This window comes from Phalaenopsis equestris, unplaced genomic scaffold (genome assembly GCF_001263595.1).
Source record: "Phalaenopsis equestris unplaced genomic scaffold, ASM126359v1 Scaffold000246, whole genome shotgun sequence".
Classification (NCBI taxonomy): domain Eukaryota; kingdom Viridiplantae; phylum Streptophyta; class Magnoliopsida; order Asparagales; family Orchidaceae; genus Phalaenopsis; species Phalaenopsis equestris.
In genome coordinates, this window is record NW_018164688.1 from 164,062 (window position 1) to 182,511 (window position 18,450).

At 33.1% G+C, this 18,450-nt stretch overlaps 2 protein-coding genes across 8 annotated transcripts in view; one reads left to right on the forward strand and one right to left on the reverse strand.

Annotated features, from left to right (window-relative positions):
* The window catches only part of LOC110024098, a 93,976-nt gene extending 78,511 nt beyond the window's left edge, over positions 1-15,465 (forward strand). For 2 of the 7 annotated variants that reach the window (XM_020723846.1, XM_020723855.1), the window contains exon 20: positions 4,568-4,619. Coding sequence is in view for 4 of the 7 variants with exons in the window: in XM_020723847.1 (XP_020579506.1) it covers positions 4,568-4,653; positions 4,856-4,901; positions 9,118-9,174 (189 nt within the window). In the remaining 3 variants the exon portion in view is untranslated. Of the gene's footprint in view, positions 1-4,567; positions 4,654-4,855; positions 4,902-9,117; positions 9,434-15,014 lie in introns of those variants that run through there. The other 5 variants (XM_020723847.1, XM_020723849.1, XM_020723853.1 and 2 more) reach the window with 5 other exon arrangements.
* A 1,131-nt stretch (positions 15,466-16,596) lies between these two features.
* Positions 16,597-17,241, reverse strand: LOC110024102. Its single transcript, XM_020723861.1, has one exon. The coding sequence runs from the start codon at positions 17,114-17,116 to the stop codon at positions 16,628-16,630; it is 489 nt and encodes a 162-aa protein (XP_020579520.1). The 5' UTR covers positions 17,117-17,241; the 3' UTR covers positions 16,597-16,627.
* Between the last annotated feature and the right edge of the window lie 1,209 nt (positions 17,242-18,450).

An 18,450-nucleotide genomic window follows, 5' to 3' on the forward strand; every position in this document is an offset into this window, starting at 1 on the left:
GTGATATAGATGGGGATGTTAACAGTAGAATTCAAGTTGGTTGAAGTGGAGGAATGTTTTGGGTCATTTGTGTGATAGAAAAGTACCGCTTAAACTGAAAAGAAAATTTTATAAGGTGGTGGTGAGACCTGCAATGCTCTATGGCGTTGAATGTTGGCCTTTAAAAGAGAAGCATAATAATAAGTTAAGTGTTGCCGAGATGAGAATGATTAGGTGGATGAGTGGCTTTACACTTAGAGACAAAATGCGGAATGAATATATTCGTGATAGGGTTGGTGTAGCTCCTGTGACAGACAAAATTAGAGAAAGTCGTCTGAGATGGTTTGGTCACATTAAACGTCGACCATCTGATGATCCGATTAGGAGAGTAGATGTTTTAGTTTCGACTTGTGTTAAGAAAGGCAGAGGTAGACCTAGGAAGACTTGGGCTTATTGTATTAAAAATGATCTTAATTTACTAGAACTAAATGAAAATATGACACTAAATAGGACGCAATGGAGAAAAAAGATTCATGTAGCCTACCCCACGTAGTGGGATTAAGGCTTTGTTGTTGTTGTTGTTGTAATCTTACTACAAAATGTTTACTTTTCTTTTTCCAAGGCAAAGATAGCCCTTACAACCCATGCTCTTTTCTTGCGAGCTTGATTAATCCAAAAAATTACTATACACAATATTATATTTTGCAATTAAGGTTTTCTAGGACTTTGTAAAAAAAATATAAAAGAAAATTTAAATTTAACTATTTCATTTAGTAATAATATTGCAAAGAAAATAAGAACTTAAAAAATTTTAAGAGCAACCTTATAAAATCTACTGTTGCATCTAATAACTTAAGAAATGTTTGCAAATGATATAACTTTGTATAAGCTCAAGCTTTGGATTTGCTCTTGAATCTTTTTCTCAAAAATCTTGTTGCTTTGAAGAGAATTTCAGAGAGAGAAAGTGTAATAAATTTTTTAAAGCTGTTCATCCCAACTTCAATTCTCCATAACATCTTATATTTATAGTCTGTCAAAATATGGCCATATGTATATAATCTACTTTAGAGGTGCTCGAAATAATTATAAATTAACTAGTGCAAGAGGCTCCAATAACTAGCCAAAACCCTCCTAATTTATATCTAATAGCCAGGAACTTTTAATAAAAACTGCTAATTTTTTAAAAAATCACAATAAATCAATTTTAATTAAAATATATTATGTAACCTATCCAATCTCTTCTAATAAATTCAGTAAATCCAATGGAATAAATTTAGTAAATCCAATGGAATGAATTTTGTAAAAATGCTACTTTTTTGTATTTTTTATCAACAACAGCAGCAACAAGTTTTTTATCACACTAAGGGAGGTCAGCAACATCAATCCTTTTTCTCCATTGTATCCTGTTGAGTGTCATATTTTGGTCGGCAACATCAATCCCTTTTCTCCATTGTATCCTGTTGAGTGTCATATTTTCATTTAGATTAAGATCATTTTTCATACAATATGCCCAAGTCTTTCTAGGTCTACTTTTGTCTTTCTAAACATAAATCAGATCTAAAACATTTAGTCTTTTAACTGGATCATAAGATTGTCGACGTTTAATGTGACCAAACAATCTAAGACGACTCTTTCTAATCTTGCCTTTCACTTGAGCTATACCAAACCTTTCACGGATAGATTTATTTTAGATTTTGCCTCTTAAGTGTGAAGGCACTCATCCACCTAAGCATTCTCACCTTAGCAATACTTGACTTGTTTTATGCTTCTCTTTTTAAGGCAACACTTAACTTTTTTTATTTCTTTTCAATTTTGAAATATATTAATTAACACTTAAGCAATTATAAAGTATTTTATATAAGAATGTTTATATTTCACTAAGTTATTTTGAAATTAAGTTAGATGAAACTTTTAAGTATGCTTAATAAAATATAAAAATATAAACTTATTACTTTAATTAACATGATTAAACTTTGTTATGTTATTTTGATAAATTTAACACTATATATAAAGAATATAAAATTATCCAAACTTACCTATATAAGAATTACGTAATTAGAAAAGCTTATCGTACAACTGAAGGTCATTATCTTTAACTAGATTATTAATAAACTAAATAACATTGCATGATTATAATAAGGCCCTTTGATCGTGTAGTTCATCGCACTATAGTATCATTAAATTAGAGTCAAAATTAAATTCGTAAGTTTTCCAATGGCCCAAATCACCTGGACGTTCAATCATAAAATACGCTTGATAGGACTCAAATCTTTATATCACTTAGTAGGACTTGAAACTCTATGTTGGCTAAGGTTGAGTTGAAATAATTCTCAATTACATTAGGACTTGATTTCATTCTCAATTACATGAAATAATTCTCTTCGATAAATATTCTTCAATTACATTAGGTTAATCATTTCCTTTAAGTAGACTAGAGCGTACAATAACTCAGGACAATGAAATCATGATAGCTTGATCGGGTTCATCATCATTCCTCCATTTATCCGCTTTATGCTAGTTGTGATAATTTTAGCAGTACTTAGCAGCTAGACGCAAAATTAAATTCGTAAGTTTTCCATTGGCCCAAATCACCTGGACGTTCAATCATAAAATGCTAGGACTTGAAACTCTATGTTGGCTAAGGTTGAGCTGAAATTATTCTCTTCGATAAATATTCATCCCATGAATACAAATCTCCTTTAAGTCTCCTTGAAATCTCCTTTATTTAGCAGTCAAAATTAAATTCGTAAGTTTTCCATTGGCCCAAATCACCTGGACGTTCAATCATAAAATGCACTTGATAGGACTCAAATCTTTATATCACTTAGTAGGACTTGAAACTCTATGTTAGCTAAGGTTGAGTTGAAATTATTCTCTTCGATAAATATTCATCCCATGAATACAAATCTCCTTTAAATAGTGCAATAGATGGCTTTTGATAATAATTCTTCAATTACATTAGGTTAATCATTTCCTTTAACTAGACTAGAGCGTACAATAACTCAGGACAATGAAATCATGATAGCTTGATCGGGTTCATCATCATTCCTCCATTTATCCGCTTTATGCTAGTTGTGATAATTTTAGCAGTACTTAGCAGATAAGTTGTTACTATCTGTGGAGTACTTAGCAGCTAGACGCAAGTAATCTTAATAAAAAATTCTCTTTTTATTGGAAGGGAGAATTAACCACAGAGGCTTGCCCTTATGAGAACCAAGTCATAAAGCCTTTGCAAAATGAAGGCAAAATCTATCGGATGATATTTTGTCTAAAATCTAATTTGTCTTTTAAAATTTAACTCATATTAAAAATCATCTTAGAAGAGCCCGATGGGAATTTTTGGAGCCTACATAGTGTAAATGTAAACTTTTGAAAATGTGATAAGATGAGCAATGTTCTATGATTAAGGAATTGGGAAATAAAACAATCACTAAGTTAAGTGTCTCGAGTATGACGTTTTTCAGCTGAGCAATTTAACCAAATGAGCTATGTTTAATAGCAGAAATGATAAGAGAGTGAAATGATCATATTGAAGAGCATATATATAGCTGCTAAATTTTAAAAGAAACGGCTTAGATAGTTTGCATATGTTTAACAGAGGAAAGTGCATCCATTAAGTTGGACATTGTAATAATTGTTGAATGAGTCGGAGCAAAAAGATATAGAATGGATGGGACATGGTTTGAAATTGTGACAAAAGTTTTGTATAAAGTAAAGTTGGCATCACTTTTAGGACTCAATGTGATAAATGGCACTTTTAGGACTCAATTGTAATAAATGGAGAAGGGTTATAAAGCCTGAACCAAATAGTTTATATAATGTTATTGATGATGATAGTGATGATATTGATGATGATAGTGATGATGGTTATGAAAAATATGATGATGATTAATGGTACTGCTAATGGATTTGATGCAAAGTTTGGAAATGGCCTTGTAAATGCTTAAAACAAGGGAATTCATCATCTGAACTATTATTTGCCCCCCTCTATTTATAAATTTATTTACTTTTATGAAGTCATTGTACTTGGTTCTCGTCCACAAGCGAATGTAAGCTACAAAATAATTTAAGGAAACTTTTGTGCTCAACTATTAGGCTTTTATTTTATTATTTTATTTTATTTATTTATTTATTTTATGTCTAGCAATTGAGAGTATTCTTTCACTACCAATTTTGAAAGGTTTGTGCTCTTTTCTTCCTCAGGACGCAGAAGAGTTTTTTGTTCACTTTTTAAATTGCCATGAATAATTTGGAGAAGGCTAATGATGATGAAAATGATTTTGATAATTATTTTGGTCCAAGTTTGGAAATAGCCTTCTATAAGTTTGAAACAGGCGAAACTAGTCTTTGATACACTATAATTGTACATTTGTAGTTATTGTACATGGTTGAATAAATGCCCGACGTAAAATATAGAACCACTTATTTTAATTATATACATCAGAAGTTGTGCGCTACTTTTGGGCTTTTAGATTTTTTTTCCCCCGACGGTTGACAATTGTGAGTATTCTCTTACTGCAAAATTTCATAGGCACGTAGTGTCTTTTTAATCCACATATGGAAACAGCTTGTAGTCTTCTTTGTGCAGATAACTATTCCCTGCGGACATGTAACAGAATTTTCAATCCAATGTTCTAATGGTGCTGAATATCTTTTGAGGGCCAGAGACAGCTGGTAACTACTTAATACTTTCTGTTATTTATATTGGAAGAATGTTTTTTCTGTTTAAAATTGTGCTTTCTCATGATATATAGAAAGCAATATTTTCTATTACATGATATGAACTTTCTGTTTTGATAGTATTTCCATTCTATGTTTAACTTTATGTTAAGCAATAAATTTTGCTGGTTCATTTATTTGTTTTTTTATTTGTTAGGTTAAGAGACACAGTTGTGCTAACCATGAGATTGTTCAAAAAGATGGTATTACTTCAAACTGTTCGCAATATATTTTACTAATTTTTTTTAATATATATATTTTTATATTTTATATCAAATTGCATTATTTGTCTTTGGGTTCCTTGTAATTATTTTGTACTATTTCTTCTTTTCCATTTTAACTTGCGGATTTATGCTTATTCTTTATATTACTTTCCAAGTATTTAAGAATTATCTGGTACTAATATTGGCTGCCCTTATAGAATAATTGTGGATTTGGTCTCAAATAAATTATTATATAACTTTCTGAACTTGTTTTGATGTATAACTCGAATGATATGATTTTATCCGCATTTAGGATATGTTTTATATGTTTGATAATGGAAAACATAAGTAATTTCTCAGGATGATATGATGGACTGCTGCGAAAACAGCCTTTTACGAGGCAATCTTTGAGAAGGGACGTTGTTGGGATTAAAAGATTAGGCCTGTATATTGGCTTAATTCATTTTGTTTATAGCTGAAAGCTCATGTCTCCAGCAGATTAGTACGTCACATTTCCACATGCAATTCACAGCCTTAAGATTCTCACAACAATTTCGTTCGCAAGCTTCATCTTGCAGGCTAGTTTGCGGGCGGGATTTCAAAGCTTCCACCATCTTGGTTTAGAGGTGTTTTAGGTAGATTATTGATCCTTTTATATAATAAATTTACAAACATTATGATTGGTATACCATGAGTCTGAAAGGCGGTGCACCCTGAAAACATGGGACTCGATGAAACTATTTAAAACTTTAGTATTATTCTCAAAAAGAAAGTTTCATATGCAAAAAATATAAACTGCGAGAGTTCAAGAAAAAATAATTTTATTTCAATTCGTAAAAGTCAGCAACTAATAGAACACCAGTAATAATGTGGAACTAATTGAGATGAAAACTAAAATGACAAATGATTAAACTAAAAATAAAAAACTAAGATAAATACAATTAGAATTAATACATACTTAAAATACTGAAACAACTAATGTTGAATGGTTTTCTTTTGTGATGAGGGTTCATCAAGTATTCTCGTAAAACTTGTTATGAGAAAAGTTATAACAAATGATTGACAAATTAAATCCAGTAAATAACCACTATCCACTATCGATCTGTGTGTGTGTGTGTGTGTCGCTAGTCGTGGCCTGTTGCTTGAGCAGCCTCTTTGAAGGTCGTAAGTCCCCTCCGGTCACGGGCTCAAATCCTCCTCTAGCCAGTTTGCCGGTAGTGAGGGTGGTGCTCCAATAATTAGGCACATGAAAGTAGTTGGGGGGTCATATAATAGGCTCCGGTCATTCTTTTTTAAAAACAATATATATATATATATATATATATATATATCTGTTGTAGAAATAAAAACTATTGCATTTAATAGAGATAATGTGCAAGAAAAATAAATACTGCAACAATAAGAATGACTTGAATAAATAGGAATCTATACAACAATAAAGTAAGATTAAATTATAGGTTATTAATGCAATTCAATGTGAACTTTAAAATAAAATCTGCTGGCATATATTATGAGTAACGTAATCTTAATAGTATGATTGATAAAAAAAATTGTTTGATTGAAAACATAAAAAATATTCAAGAGTCTAATACAAATAATAAATATAATGGCACTAACAATAAAACGGTATGTTTAACCATAATAAATAATAGTTACCTCGAGTGTGTTATATGATATTTTAACTTCAGTTGATTTCTAAGCCATAAGACCAGTTGAGACTAACTCAAAGTTCCTACATAATGTATACTCCATTAAACACACAACACCTAAATAAGGGTTTCACAAAAATAACAATTGTTAACTTAGGTGCTTTCTTATTTGACCAAGGTTATCCCATAATAAATTTAAATTAATTATTACTTTATGATTACATGTTTTCTTCAATTCTTATGCTTTGGCCTATAACATTAGAATAGCTAAACAAAATGTAACCTAATATATGTATACATATATATACCAACTTATATCTACATATATACATACATATACATATATACATACATATACATATATACATATATATAAATATACACGTGTATAGATAGACCTCACATGTATAGATATACACATGGGTTACATTTGTGGTACTTAATTCTAGGTGATCTCTCCTAGTCAAATTTCTCTCCGAGTTAGCTCAGGTTCTTAAGACATCAAATAAAAGTCCCTACATTGTTGCAAAAGATATTTTTAAGGAATAAGGATGCATGAAGCTCCGAGGCTTGAGGAAATGGCTTAGTCAAGAGGGGATTGAATGCTTTTTCCCTTAATGACTTTGGTTATTCTATCTCCCTACTGCTATCTAATTCACACAATGGCATGCCCATGCCCAACCACTAGCTGCCGAGTTTATAGAGAGGAGTGATCATTTATTAATTGCTGCGAGGTGACTTGATATTTTCCAGGTTTTGATCTACAGTAATTGCTGGTAGGCTGTTTGTTTAAATTCTATTTTATTCAATCGAGGTTGCTAATACAAACTTAGTCATTACTTTGCAAAACAAAGTTGGCAGATATTCTTCCACACCGGGTTAAATTATTCCTTTGTCACCCCTCAATCTATGGCCTTTAGTTTCCTATAAATTGGTGTACTCTGTTATTATTCTTTTTTTTGGAAGAATTACATGCATACCACTCACTTCTTATGTATCTACATAGCTAGCATCTAAACTTCAATTTTTATATATATGCCACCTTACCTGTACATGAAAAGGTATATTTCACTTTGTAAAGTTAAAATAGTGGTATTTTTTATGTGATGAAATAATTGGGTTTTATAAATGTAAATAATAAAGTTTAGGTATAGATATGTAAATACATTGTCTTTTAAGTTTTTCAAAAAATTGTCAATTGAAAACTTTAGTTGAGAATTTATTGCAAGTTTAAATATTTTGTTCATACTCTGATAGCAGAGGATATATTTGTCAAAGGAGCTATTAGATTTTTTATGGCGCGTGGAATTTATGGAGAACTTTGATCAGTTACTCTAGAACTGAAAACTGTGGCTGAAAGAAACATTGGACTATCTATGAGACAATTTGAAGTATGATTCATGTTAAAATGTGAAGCTTGAGTCTTGAACCAAGTGCATTGTAATTATTGTCTCTGTCATTAATAGAACTTAGAAGTATTCATAATATTTTCTCATATAAAAAATAGTTGAACAGACGCTTCCTTCATTAGTGGTGTTTTTCGTGCTTTAAGTAGGTGAATTTCAACTTTAAAGAGCAAGATTTGCGCATCTTATTCAAATTTCTCTAGAGTATCTATATACATATACTCACACAAAAAATTAGGTTACAACCTACCTGAATGATAGCCAAATAAAGCTTGGCGGTTGCGACGAATTTGACATTAAAACGGTATGCAACACTTAGTTCGTCCTTCTAAAATAAATATTCCTCGAATACCTTTATTTACAATGTGCTCCACATCTTATTCATTTGATTTGGATTTGTTTTTAATGTGATTTAATTAGATTAGATTTGATCAGTTTGGTTTATTTTATTGTATGCTAGAATTTCTCAATGTAATGAGGCAGGCACGCAAGTTATTTCTGCTAGAACCGGAGTCAATAAGTTTCCATAAATTTTCTATTTGAGCTAGAGCCGAAGTCAATAAGTTTACATAAATTTTCTTTGTTGTAAATATTTTCCTCCATCTGTTTTTGATCTTAGATGTGATTGTTCTTTCTACTCAGATCCGTCCTCCTTTCATGAGAAATAGCTCTGGGTGTTTTTGCTAAGCACTATTTATTTATTTATTTATTTTTTTGTCTAGAGAGTTTTAATTCCTTATAACTCAGATTTTTATAGGAAGAGGCCTTGTTGTGTTTGCATATCACTAACAAAATAGCTTTCTCTGTTAACTGAGCTTTTCATTATTTTTTTGTTTTTTGGATTTATTCATTTTTTATTTGGGGCATTTTCATACATACCACACAATTCTTATTTAATTACATATCTAACACCTAAACATTCCGTATTTGCATTGGTAGGATCTAAATTTCTGACATCACATCAAATATACCACCATTACTTACTTTTTAAAGGTGAAATACACCTTTTCATGTATGCGTGACACCGAAGTGTTATAATTATAAATATGAAAGTTTACGTGTTAGATATGTAAATACAAAAGAATTTTGTAGTACTTATGTAAATCTTTCTTTATTAATATTAATCTGCAACTTGAAACCTGAAAACCTACTTTCTTTCAGGCTGTGGAGAAGAGGAAAGGGAGAAAGAAGCATCTCTTTTTCAGAAGTACTGGATAATGCTGTACATAATTGTTTGGTATGTTGTAGTGGCTTTCATGAATTCATGAGGGTAAGCTCTAAGGAAATGGTGCCTTTTTTAAGATGCAGCAGCTTCTGTTGTAAAAGAAAAAAAAAGCATTTTCAATTCTTTGCAATGTTTCTGCTTTCATTGCTCAAGGAGAAGTTTTTTTAACTTTTGCTGAGCTCATTTTTTTCTGATTATTGTTCAGCATCAGTTCAAATTTTGTAGGTTCGTTATGCTTGATTTCTTTTGCAGCCCCCAATCCTGTTTCATTCTCCATTATTGCTATTGCTTTTATATTTAATTTTTGGGGCATTTACATAACACCCAATTCTCATGCATTTGCATATCTAACAACTTCTTTATTTTCTATATTTATACCACTCGAATCTTTCATATCACATATAAAATATCAATTTTAACTTTCAAAAGGTGAAAGATACATTTTCATGCATAGATAAAATAATATAAGTTTAGATGTTAGATATCTAGCACTTTTTTTTTTGGGTGAGAAAGTTGGAACAATCATCCATAAACTCATCCAAACAAAGTCTATATGACAGTGGGTCTCATTTTTATTATTTAAAAAAAAAATTAAAAGGGATGGCTATGATACGTTCGCCGTATGCAATAATTTTCCGAGAAAGTTAGCCCAAGAATAGTTTTTTTTTTTTTTTTCTTTCTTTCTTTCTTTTTGAGGACAATTAATCTCATGTATTTTATGAAGTGAGCACAAAATTATAATTTTTAGTAAGAGTCAATGAAGCGGATAAACACTTGAGAATGTAATATTTCTTTGCAACTTTGTAGAAATATGAGTAGAATGGAATACCTTATCCCTTGGTCCTAGTTAAGAAGTTTCAGTTATTTCAGTCATGGCATTTTTCAAAGAGCTTTCATTCATATCGTTCCTTGAATAAAGCTTAGCTTTGAATTAGCTCTTCAAGTGTTAATAATTGTCCACGCTTTTGAAAAGCTGATCAGGTTTTAGTTTTTTATATAGTGAGATTTTTCTATGTAGAAAGGAAAGACTTTACATGCATACCACTAAAAACTCATGTATTCCCATTTCTAAGTTAAGGCATTTAATTTATGCATGAAAATGTGCATTTCAAATTTTAATAAGTTAAAATAATGATTTTTTTTATGTGATAAAATATTTTGGAAAGTAGAGCTTTGGTAGTGGATATGTAAATACATAGGAGATTGGTGGGATTTACGTAAATGCTTCAAAAAAAAAAAAAAAAACCAAACAAACAAACCTTTTTACAAGATTTGTGCATCTCCTTGATCTGTTTTGGTAATTATTTGGGTGTCTAATTATGATATGATGTTTGCATGAAATCTATCTTCATATATTGTTGGAATGATGTTAGACTTATTAAAATGAAGTGTTACGATATGCTTGGTTGAAAGCTTTATCAGAGCTAGATTAATTCTAGTTCGATCTTTCGATTTCTAGCATACCATATTACCCCTAAAAGTATTATCTTTACCCTACTTCCACTTTCCTTTACCTAAAACCCCAACCATATCATTGGAGAGACAAGTCAGAATCTGATCATGAACCTACCATTAACGGTATATGATGGCTACTCCATCAAGTACTGCATAAAATGACCACTCTATCAGGGCGAGATCATCGTCGACTATAATAGTTAAATCTATGAAGGTGACATAAATGTCTTCTGTAGGGATGATTCTAGTGGAGAAAAAATGGCTACTCTGTCAAGTACTGAATAAAATGACTACTCTATCAAGGCGAGATCATCGTTGACTATAATAGTTAAATCCATGAAGGTGATTCAAATGTCTTCTGTAGGGATGATTCTAGTGGAGAAAAAGATAAGCAACAATATTTTGGGGTACATTTTCAATGAAGACCTCGAGCTGAAGTGACTATTGGAAAATACATAATGAGGTAGAGGACACAGAAATGAGAAGCTTGTTAGAGGATGCAAAGGTGTAGTGCCTGTTAGAAAACACATAGATGATATGTCTATTGGAGAATATGGAGATCTGGGAATGAAAGTAGATCTATCAGACTTCAAGGGGAGAATGTATCTGGATGATTTCTTCGAGTAGATGCAGAATGTTAAGCGGATCTTTGAATACAAGGAGGTGTTAGATGATTGAAGTGTGAAGCTTGCCACCATTAAGCTAAAGAAGAATTCTTATTTATGGTTGGAGAACCTGAAGGATAGATAAATATAATAATGGGACAAAATCACTTTTCGGAGAAAAATAAATGGGAGATACAGTGATAGTACCTATCCCAACACTTCCGCTAGGAAATATTCTTGAAGCTCCACTGCTTGCAACATAAGCTCTCAAGGGAAAAGTATGCAGTAGAATTTTTGCAGGTTAAATTGAAGTGAGCTAAAGTAGCCAAAGGAGCACATCATAGCCAAATATTTGAGAGGCTTGAAGTCCACCAACAAAAATGTGGTCCAGCTACAATGTTATTGGACACTGGGGACGTGCTGATTTTAGCACTAAAATACAAGAACAATAGAAGTTGAGCAAATAACCACCTCCTGTCAGAAAGAAACCCATAGTTGGAGACCTCAAGAGGACCATGCCTCAGGAAGGTGGAGCAGGTTGGTAAGGAGCAGGATAAAGCCACTCTGAGTGAGAAAAAGCCTGAAAAGAATAACACGTCTATTGTAGTCTCAATCAGAAAATGATTTAGGTGTCATGATTTTGGTCACATCATTTCAAATTGCCTGACTAGCCAAGTTATGTCTTTCACCGAGCAGGGTGCAGTAAAGGAAGTTAGCGACAAAGAGGCAGTTGAGTAAAATGTTGAAGAGTAGCCTTATCTTGAATGAGGATGAGATTCTTGTGGTTTGATGGGTCCTACATACAGAGAATACGAGGGAGCAATAGTAGTTTTGTCACAATATATTCTACACATGTTGCACTGTGAAAGGAAGGATGTGCAATTTCATCTTTGATGGAGGGAGCATTAAGAACATGGTGTCCACACATATGATGGACAAATTGAGCTTCATGACTCAGAGACATGCCCAGAAGTACTCCCTAACATGGTTGAAAAAAGAGAATAGGGTCAACATTGACAATAGGAGTCACGTGGATTTTTCTATTGGGAGCTAGTTGCAGGATTAGGTTTAGTGTGACATGCTTCCCATGGATGTCTGCCATTTTTTGCTAGGGAGACCGTGACAATGTGATCGTAGGACTCAACGTGATGTGTGCAAAAACACCTACACACTACTTTCTGTGGAGTTTAAGGTTACACGTGCTTATGCTAGCAAGAAATATGGAGAGGATCCGTTTTAGTGATGATAGAGGATAGCGAGATAGGAGAGTCAGCTTCAGATACAGAGCTGGCGACACAAAGTGAGCTTCAGGACATCTTGTTTGATAGCTCATTGTTATAGTCGCCATCATTCGGGGAGAGTCAAGCTACCCTCGCTTCAAATCAGGTTGAGCCAATATTTGTTACTTTGAAAGTATCTAACAGTACATACGTGACAAGTAGACCCAACTCATTTTAGTAGTGAGCTCCCAGAAAACTAGATTGATATGAATCGTTGCTTGCAAGTGGGAAAAGTTTCTCATGTGTTTTGGGGGATAGTGCAACTGACAGTGTGACTGAGGTGCTCATATCGTCGCGGTTGAGTACTCTTCAACCCAAAAAGATTACAACAACCTCGCTCACTTCACAATGTAGACGAAGGCTTCAATGAATGAGGTCGAAGCTCCCCAACCTTAGGTGTCTGGCGTAGGATATCTCTGTGAGATTACCCTCGACTGAAGTGGGAGTTGATTCATGATTAGAGCGAATTGTTTTAGGTAATTTTGTGGTCATGAGGTCAGTTGATCCTATAGGGCTACTCGTAGTTATCATATTATTATCTATTCACTTTTTTAATATATTAAGGTTAGTTTTTTGTGTGCTTTGTATCAGCCATCGACATATCTTCTTTCTTTCGACGGTTGTATCCTAAGATTCCAGCTGGTATATCTGTTGTATCTTGATCTCCAGGTGGTGATTATATTCCTTACCCCTTATTGCATCCCTCTCGTTTCACTGTCAAGCCTTCCTCCTCACTGCACAACCCCGACAATAATATTTTTACTGTTCTTCCTACAGTTCCTCATCGTCCAGCCATCCTCCTCACGACCACCATCTCAGGATAGTCTCATTTGGCAGTCATGCATTCCTACGTCTTCTCCGCCGTTGCCTCCATAATTCCCGCTCATTGTCGCTGCCCAGAAGCATTTGTTCCTGGCTATTTTATGTTGATCTAGGTAATTTTGAGGTCATGAGGTCAGTCGATCCTATAGTGCCACTCGTAGTTATCATATTATTATCTATTCGCTTTTTTAATATATTAGGGTTAGTTTTTTTTTTTGTGTTTTTGTATCAGGACAACCATCAAAATGTCTTCTTCCTTTTGAGGGTTGTATCCTAAGATTTCAGGTGATGTATCTGTATCTTGATCTCCAGGTGGTGATTATATTCATTACCCCTTCTTCCTGCATCTCTTTCGTTTCACTGTCAAGCCTTCCTCGTCACTGCACAACCCCGACAATACCCCGACAATAATAATCTCTTTCGTTTCACTGTCAAGCCTTCCTCCTCACTGCACAACCCCGACAATAATACTTTTGCCATTCTTACTGCAGTTACTCATCGTCCAACCATCCTCCTCACGACCATAGCCTCAGGATAGTCTCCTTTGGTAGTCCCGCATTCCCACGTCTTCTCCGCCGCTACCTCCATAATTCTCGCTCGTTGTCGCCGCTCAGAAGTAATCGTTCCTAGCTATTTTGAGTCGATTCACTGATTCTTTGCCACCACCACCGTTTCAACCCCTCATTTTACTATCTCAACCCATTTCAGCCACCTACATCCTTTTACCGACCACCTAACAAACTTCTACCAACCATGGATCAAACCCTAGAGTGAGTTTGTATTTTTTTTTTCCTTTCAAGTGTGTTTAATTGTAACCACATATTTACTTTCAATAGTAATATTTGTTTTTTTCAATTATAATTTGGGTTAACCCCGATATCAAAAAGAATCGCTAATTTGATGATTCGGCTTATTAAAGCTAAAGTTAATAAAATTCTTAATGCCAATTATGTGATCAATAAAAGGTCAAATAGAAAATGAAGGATGGTCATTGTCCATATAAATTTTAATTTAAAGGCCAACATTCTTGCTAAAGCTTTTTGACAGTGTGGAGGTGTTCTTCTCTATTTTTAAGGTTTTCATCTAGTGAATAACTACAATTGATATCGCAACTCTTGCTTCCTAAAAGAAACAAAAATAGTGGGTGATTGCTTTCCTTCAACAAAGAAGATCAATGAATATAGTAGAAATCATATACAGTAGTTTCAATGGTGTGCATACAATAATAAAACAATAACCAATAGTAAAATACAACCACCTTGCAAACAAAACATGACAACAATGACAAAACAACAGATACAAGTGTCAGCCGATGCCAACACTAAGAAAAGAAACATTACAGTTATTTTTGAAATGAATGGAAAATCAGAATTCCTAACTTGATTACTGAATATCCTTACGTTTTAGTTCTAACCTGTGTTATTGAAAATTTTTCTAAAAGTTTTACTATAACATTTAGGGAACAAAATTATAAAAGTCTTTAAGTGAAACCTACTATCATATGCTATTATATTTGATTACAAAAGTAAAAGGGTTACTCGAGGACAAGTAACGTTTAAGTTTGAAGGAATTGACATACTTTAAAATTACCTATTTTAAATGTACATTTTACGTTCATTTTTAAGGATATTGTGTTTTAATGAAAGATATTTTATGTGGTTTTTATTGCAGGTGCAAGAAATGAAGTTTAAGAGCAAAAGGAGCAAAAATGTATCAAAAAGAACCAAAAAAAAGCTAAAGAAGCCATGGGAGAAAATTTGGCCTAACTCCTAGGTGTCAGGTTTTTCTAAAGGCTAGCGCCTAGGCGCGGCAGTTGGTTGTCTAAGCGCCAGAAGCGGTTACCTTTATATTCAATTAATTTGAACAAATTTTGAAGATGTGTCTGAAGCAACCCTTGGTGATTTTCAGAGCTCTAAATATAGGATGAATTCCAAATGAAAAGGTGTGTGTGTGTTGAGTCATTTTTAAGTAGGTTGGACCACCCATTGGAGTGGGCGACCACGATAGTGAAAGTGTGATGAGTCTTTGAAATTGTGAGTGATTGTGGTCTTGTGGAGTTAAATTCAGTTAGAAAAAATTACAGAATTACTTGGGGAAAATTTTGAGACAAGTAGTCGTACTTTTGTTTAAGTATTGTTTTGTAAACTTGGCTTTTTAATATATACATATATATGTTTTGTTTTGTTATCCTCATGAATTCTGAGTATTTTTTTTTTTTTCTCCTTGCAATAAGAAGTAATCACTTGTAGGGTTAGAATGTTTTGAAGATTTCTTTTATTTCATGAATTTGTGATTGTATTTTCACCGGTTTTAAATTTTGCATATTTGTCATTTGTGATGTTAAAATCCATTACAAAACATAAAAATCAGAGAGGGCTATGATTTCACCAACAAGTGTGTACCACACTAAACTTTGGATGGGGGATGCCACATCCAAGGGAGAGTGCAAATACATAGGGAGATAAGTTTTGATGGGCGTAGAATTAATGATTCTAGAGTGATAGGCCAGATCCTTTGTCAATTTAATCTTTTAGTTAGTATGACTGTATAACAGTTTTTATAACTTCATTATATTTAAAAATTATATTTATTTTAAAATTAAAATTTAAATTTAAAAATAATTATCTCTTTTAAATCTTGAGCTTGAGCTAACATTTTGTAATAAGTGGAAGAAAAACATTATTGAGCTTCTTCTATATATTCAGAACTCCAAATTTTACATATATATCTTAACAGTTTTTATAATCATTTACATCAAGTAATATTATTAGAACTCCAAATATATATTTATTATCATCGAAATAATTTTATATATTCTAAGCTCTCATAGATTCATCATCATCTTAAATATGCATTATAAATCAATTCTCATGCACTCTCATAAATAATTTGTAAATAGACATTTTCCAAAATTAATTGGCATTATTCTGAATCATTGCTTCCATGATACATTGTATGTATACCATCTATCCAAGGATGTCAATCATATGTACAACCACATTGAAATCAAACTAGATTAACTTTCTAGGGAAAAATTATTACGTTGGGTGTTCGTACGACCGATATCCGCACGTTCGAACATCGGTGATGATCTGTTCATGCATAATGCATGATGATGCGGCCGGATCATCTCCCCTTTCCAAACCACTTGTTCACCGGAGCTAACAAATTTCCTTGATGTGGGCATGTCACCAACCCTTACAAAGGTAGAAATCCCTCCTCCGGTTTCCTCAAGTTCCTCCATCTTTCCCTCACCAAAAACCAGAGCAAAACTCCTGAATTCATCATCTCTTCTCGTAGCAACCTTCTCCTTCCTCCAAACTCCGAGCCCAACCCACAATAGCTCCAATGGCCTCCAACCTACATAATTGGATCTCCTCAACATTCTCCATAGATCCACCCTCCCCCCAAAAGCTTCCAAACCAGAAAACTCCATGACCCAACAACACCTCCCACACCTCCTCATCTCCTTCAACCTTAACTACAGCAACTTCACCTCCTCCATCAACATCTATCTCCTCTTCTTCCATCCCCTCATTCTTTTCCACCTTCCTTTTCTTAATCTTCCTTGCTACCACCAACTTCTTCACCTTCACCGCCAGCCTTTGAGGCAACCTGAACAAGATGAAGACTCCAAGCTGAAGCAGAAGACATGGACAGCAGCACGAAAGCACGGCGCAACCGGCGGCCTGATTTTTGAAGTCTTCCATGCTCCAAGTTGTTAGATGAGGATGGGAGGAGAATAAAGAAGAAGACGAAATGTTAGAAGACATTGATTGTTTGGTTAAACAATTATAGTGAGATGAGATTTAAGTAAGGAATATTTAATGGTTTGCTTGGTGTGTAAGTGAATTGAGAGGGGTTGGCGCACGGCTTGTGCAATGTTGTCTTTTGAGGCTTGGAGCAATCTGGCATAATCTATTTAATTTTGTCTTTACGGATGAGATAATGCTGAATGGGGGAAATTGTTTAAGATTTTCAGAGAAAGTAGAGAGTTTATGCCCAAAAAAAAAAAATGTTTAAAATTTTCATGCTTCGAACATAATAACTTATAATAAAACAAGTTTAAACTTTCTTCGGATCTAATAGGTATGTTATTACGTGTGGCTGACTGTACGTCCAGATGCTGTCGTTGTGTGTCATAAGGTGGCCCATTTGAACAGTCATCCGGACTTGCAGTTACCACATGTAATATTTGCTCACAAAAAAGAGAAATTTGTTCTCTATCGTGTGATATGTTAGGGGAGTTTGCACCTGCAAATTTGAGGCTCCGGCGAGTATTCTTCCTCTTCAACCTTACTTAAAGTTCTCTTACTTGTTTTGGATCTTCACGTTCATTATTTTTCTGAATTTTAGTTTGTTTTTATATATGTAAAAATTATAGTTCCGGTGGTAGATATGTAATACATAATAATTGTGCGGTTTGTATGTCAAACTTGAAGCATAAGTGTTAGATATGTAATAACTAAGAATTGTGTGGTTTCATGGTTTCATGAAAAAAAATGAAGTTTAGGTTTTTGGTATGTAATACATAAGAATTGAGTAGAATGTACGTAAAAAGAGAAGTTTAGGTGTTAGATATGTAATACATATGAATTGAGTGAATGTATGTAAACATTCTATTTTAGATTGTAGATATGTAATATATAATAGTTGTGTGGTTCGTAAGTAAAAAAATTGAAGTTTGGGCGTTAGATATGTAATGCATAAGAATTGTGTGGTTTGTATGTAAAAATTGAGAATTGCGTGGTTTGTATGTAAAAATTGAAGTTTGGGTGTTAAATAATTAATCCATAGGAATTGAGTGGAATGTATGTAAAAATTGAAGTTTAGGTGTTAGATATGTAATACATAAGAGTTGTGTGGAATGTATTGATGTTTGTGTGTTAGATATGTAATATATAAGAATTGTGTGGTTTGTTTGTGAAAATTGAAATTTGGGTGTTTAGATATATAATACATAAGAATTGTGCGGTTTCTATGCAATAATTAATGTTTGGGTGTTAGATATGTATATAAAAATTAAAGTTTGGGTGTTAGATATGTAATACATGGTTTTTATGTAAAAATTAAAGTTTGGGTGTTAGATATGTAATACATATGAATT

Bases quoted from the DNA above. Each gene is read 5' to 3' on its own strand.
- LOC110024102 (XM_020723861.1), bottom strand. From the start codon at position 17,116: ATGTCTTCTAACATTTCGTCTTCTTCTTTATTCTCCTCCCATCCTCAT.